Source organism: Mizuhopecten yessoensis, unplaced genomic scaffold (assembly GCF_002113885.1).
Source record: "Mizuhopecten yessoensis strain PY_sf001 unplaced genomic scaffold, ASM211388v2 scaffold2711.2, whole genome shotgun sequence".
Classification (NCBI taxonomy): domain Eukaryota; kingdom Metazoa; phylum Mollusca; class Bivalvia; order Pectinida; family Pectinidae; genus Mizuhopecten; species Mizuhopecten yessoensis.
In genome coordinates, this window is record NW_018485984.1 from 14,839 (window position 1) to 19,758 (window position 4,920).

General features: G+C 38.5%; 1 protein-coding gene across 1 annotated transcript in view; it reads right to left on the bottom strand.

Annotated features, from left to right (window-relative positions):
* The window catches only part of LOC110445102 (probable zinc transporter protein DDB_G0283629), a 36,075-nt gene that overhangs the window by 3,164 nt on the left and 27,991 nt on the right, over positions 1-4,920 (bottom strand). The window contains exons 4-5 of the mRNA XM_021489497.1: positions 2,639-2,957; positions 1,907-2,018 (exon numbers count right to left, since the gene is read on the bottom strand). Coding sequence (XP_021345172.1) covers positions 1,907-2,018; positions 2,639-2,957 — 431 coding nt within the window. The remainder of the gene's footprint in view (positions 1-1,906; positions 2,019-2,638; positions 2,958-4,920) is intronic.

Below are 4,920 nucleotides of genomic sequence, written 5' to 3' on the forward strand. Positions count from 1 at the left end.
ACGACGGACGACGACGGACAAAAGGCGATCGCAATAGGTCACTTGAGACTTTGTCTCAGGTGACCTAAAAATTGAGTCCCTTGGCCCGAGGATGCTCCAGACTAAATTAGGATAAAATCCCTTAATCCCTATGGTAGAAGAAGGATTTTAAAGGTTTTACCTCTATTTCCCCTATTGGGCCCCGCATCTCTGTCGCCAGGGGGGTTAGACACGCCATTTATACAAAATTGGTTCCCCTTCTACCCAAGGATGCTTCATACCAAATTTGGACAAAATTCTGTCATTCGTACAGAAGAAGAAGGTATTTGAAAAATTTGCTATGTTTCCCCTATTGGGCCCTGCCCTTCTGCCCCCAGGGAGGCCACACTCACTGTTTATACAAAATTGAGTCCCTTTTGCCCAAGATCCTCCAGACCAAATAGGGAAAAAATCCTTCATCCCTATGGTAGAAGAAGAATTTTAAAGGTTTACCTCTATTTCCCCTATTGGGCCCCGCCCTTCTGCCCCCTTGGAAACCACACCCACTGCTTATACAAATTTTAGTCCCCATGACCCAAGGATGCTCCAGACTAAATTAGGATAAAATCCCTTAAACCCTATGGTAGAAGAAGGATTTTAAAGGTTTTACATCTATTTCCCCTATTGGGCCCGCCCCTCAGGTCCCGGGGGGGGGGGGCATACCCACCGTTTATACGAAATTTCTTCCCCTTTACCCAAGGATGCTACACACCAAATACGGACCAAATCCTTTCATTCCTATAGAATAAGAAGGATTTTAAAGAATAAATTGCTATGTTTCCCTATTGGGCCCCGCCCCTCAGGCCCCTGGTAGGCCAGACCCACGGCTTATACAAAATTGGTTCCCCTTCACCCAAGAATGATTCAGACCAAATATTGAACAAATCCTTTCATTCCTACAGAGGAAGAACGATTTTAAAGAATTTGCTATATTTCCCCTTCACCCAAGAATGCTTCAGACCAAATATGGACCAAATCCCCAGGGGGGCCAGACCCACCATTTATACAAAATTGAGTCCCCTTGGCCTAAGGATGCTCCAGACTTAATTCGAATAAGATCTCTTAATCCCTATGATAGAAGAAGGATTTTAAAGGTTTTACCTCTATCTCCCCTATAGGGCCCCACCCCTCCGCCCCCAGGGGGGCCACACCCACCATTTATACAAAATTGAGTCCCCTTGGCCTAAGGATGTTCCAGATCAAATTTAGCAAAAATCTACTTAGCCGTTCAGGACTAGTAGTGTTTTAAAGGAAAAGTTGACGGACGGACGCTGCGCCATGGCATAAGCTCATTTGCCCTTTGGTCTGGTGAGCTAGAAACTGTAACTTAGTATTTGACGTTTCTTTTCTTCTGTCATGACTATGGCTTTAATAAATCAATTCTGAAAAGAAAATCATACATGTACCGTATGGGACTTTTATATGCAAATAAACATAATATATAATCAACATTGCTGTGACCTTGAATATAGGTCAAGGTAATTCATTTGAACAAACTTGGCAGCCCTTCATGCCAGTATGTGATTGGCCAAATATCATCATCCTGGGCCTTTTGGTTATTCAGAAGAAGTTGTTGTAAATGTTTTTAAGACAATTGACCCCTGTGACCTTGAAAATGGGAAAAGGTCATTCATTTGAACAAACTTGGTAGTCCTTCCTCCTAGCATGCTACTGGCCAAATACCATCACCCTAGGCCTCTTTGTTATTGAGAAGAAGTTGTGCAAAGTAAAAAGTTGACGCTGGACGGACGCCGCACCATGGCATAAGCTCTCTTGGCTCTTCGGGCCAGGTGAGCTAAAAACCACAGTGCAGTGTGACAGGGATCCTTAAGAATGTACATTTAATGATGTCACATCTGACTTATTTACAGTCCTACACCACACATACCTTCCATCATTATCTGGAGCGTGTCACGTAGTACGAAGATTGTGGTGAAGAGGACGATGATAGAGAAGAGGAATGTACATACAGGATCGGCCAGCTTGTAACTGGGATCAGGCTACAAAATAGAAAATCTGGATTACATAGAGTAAAGTATAGTAGTTATAGATTCTATCCAGGTATTGTTTGAATATTTGTTGATGATGCTAAATTGGGAATAAAACTACAAACCAGTCATCTCATTTTTTGTTTGAGGTCTTTATCGAGTTATTTAGAAATCTAAAAATTTGAACAAAATATTTGTTAGAGAGAAAAAGAATTGAAATATCTTTTTCAATGCGATCTTATTAAAATGTTGCACAAAACATTGGTTCCATTTAATAAGTGCCCTAGATGCTGAGCAATACAGGAAAAACATTGCAGATCATTCTCGAACCAATGGCATAATACACACATTTTTCTCTCTCAAATAAATGAAATAGAATTATATGTAGAAATGGGATATTTGGACTAGTAAAGGGGATGGGGCACTAAATTAGTTGAATATGGTACATGAACGTTAGGAAGCTAACCTTGCTTAACGTGAATTTTTCGGCAATTTTTTTTCTTTCTTTTATATGTTTTTGAATTACTTAAATCTCCTGGTAATATTAGTCTATAGAATTTTATGGAGTAACGTTCCTGAACTAGGGTCTGGACTGTAACTGGGCCCCTGTACTTTAATATTGTGGTACAAACCATAAGTTTGATGATGAGTGCTGCTATTAATACTCCAACACTCTGTATAATGTCTCCTATCACATGTATAAAGGCAGCTCTAACGTTGATATTTTTCTTGTTCTGGTGTTTGGGGGTTGGGTGTACTTCTGTGGACTGGACATTCGGAACCAATTCATGATCACTTTCATGCTGAATTAATCGCTCGTAAGCTGAATCATCTGAGTGACTGGAATGTTTGTGAGAATGTCCTCCTCCGCCATGAGAATGTCCGTGACCAAACGATGCTCGTGCAGAAGCTGATCCACAACATTTTTCGGAGTGAAGCACAAGACCCATTCTGTAAAAAAGTACACAGCGGATATTAAATGGTTTCCTGCCATTACATATTTTATGACTGCAAAACAGGAGTCAAAAGATCAGCATATTCTCAATAAGAGTGTAATTTTAAGTGGTTTTAATGAGAAAGTTTTCTATTAATTTCAACTTAAAGCATAAAGAAAGAATAGTTATTCATCAAAATGTGAGTGGGTAAGTGATGTAATATTAGGCACCATATTCTAATGACGTCATGTCTGACAACAGGGCTGCACACGGTTCTTAATAGGGTACTTAATTAATACACATTTTTCTGCTATTATCTGGTAAGATTTGCTTAATACAAAATAAAATCAGTTGTGTAGTTACGAAAATGCCTATGTATCAAAGATGTACCAAAACAACCCAATTTTGTCTCTCATTTGCATATGTCTTGATAGAAAATATGGTTCTGATTAGTCAATTTAAAATGGAAAGGTTACACTCTGTGGAAGATATTTATTTGAGTTGGTATCTTTAACAGACCATGAGTGAAAGATATCCAAGTGCAAACATTGATGAGCTAGGTGTTAATTGCTAAGAGTGAATTTCATGCTCAATTTCAGATCCTAATTATTGAACTTAAAGAATTATATGTTTTCAGTCTGACAAATCTACCAATTACTTAGCTCTTGTAATTTGACATTTAATCTCAAAGCTGATTTTTCACATGGCAAAAGGTAATACATTTCCATTTGATAAAAGAAAAATAACATATGTACACAAAACTGGTCAAGAGGTGCCTAATTAGACAGAGATATCCCCATTTCTGGCCAGGGAAAGATATTTCTGTTTAACCCTTGGGTAAAGACTGGGGATTCTCCTTTCATAACAATTGTATGAAGTCACGTCAACAATTCACTGACGTCATGTCAACAATGCAATGACGTCTCATCAACAAAAGTAGATCACTGAAGATAACTCTGATTTGCTGGAGCGTATGAAATCATTGTTTCCATTTAATGAAATTGGCACTAATATTTTAAAGTGGGAGAAAAAAATCTGAGGGCCAAACTTTTAAGAATCTTACCCAAGGGTTGAGATTTTTCTGTCTTATTCCCAAGGCGAGGAAAGATTATATGAGTCACCACCTACAGGGAGATAGGTATTGGTACTGGATTGATACAAAAGGATAGGAGAAAATAATTAGAAACTCCTATGTCTCCCCTTATAAGCAAATTGACAAACTTCGGTATATTTTTTTTTACAAAGGGCCATACCTCTTTATATAGTGGGGCACGAGACCCGAATTTATAATGCGACACTCCTTCTTCCCAAGATACATATATAACTATAGCTAGTTTGGTCAACGTAGCTAGGTGAAATAACATGGAAGTTATGCCTTGCACAAACTTTGGTATCAAAAATAAACAAAGGGCAATAACTCTGTATATAGTGGGGCACACAACCTAATTCCAGTGCACTGCACACCTTCTGTGGGTAATGCATGTACACTTCAAGTGTAATTAGAATATCTTTAACGGTTCAGAAGTGTAGGCTGTGGACAAAATAAGATATAACAAGAGGCCCATGGGCCTTAACGATCACCCGAGTTCTGATATATTTATACAGAGAGTTGATTTTTGTTTTTAAAACATGAACAGAAGTATTATTCAAAGTGACAAAAAACAATAAAACAACCTTATTCAATATCTAGCATACAAATTTAAGACTGAAAAGTATTTGAATTAAGCACCTCTGATTCTAAACAAGGAAAGTGTAGAAATTTTAGCCCACCGACTCCTTTGGGTGCCCTTGGGGGTAGAGCTGGCTCAAAATGTTCAAAGTATCAAACTGTCAACTCAAGGTTATAATTCCAATCAAGTTATCAACATGTAATATCCATAGTATCATTTGCCATAATAAACTTTGCCCCTCCCCCTTCCCCAGGGGTAAACGTGAGACCCTATGGTCATAAAATTCACAATTTTGATAGAGCACCTTAA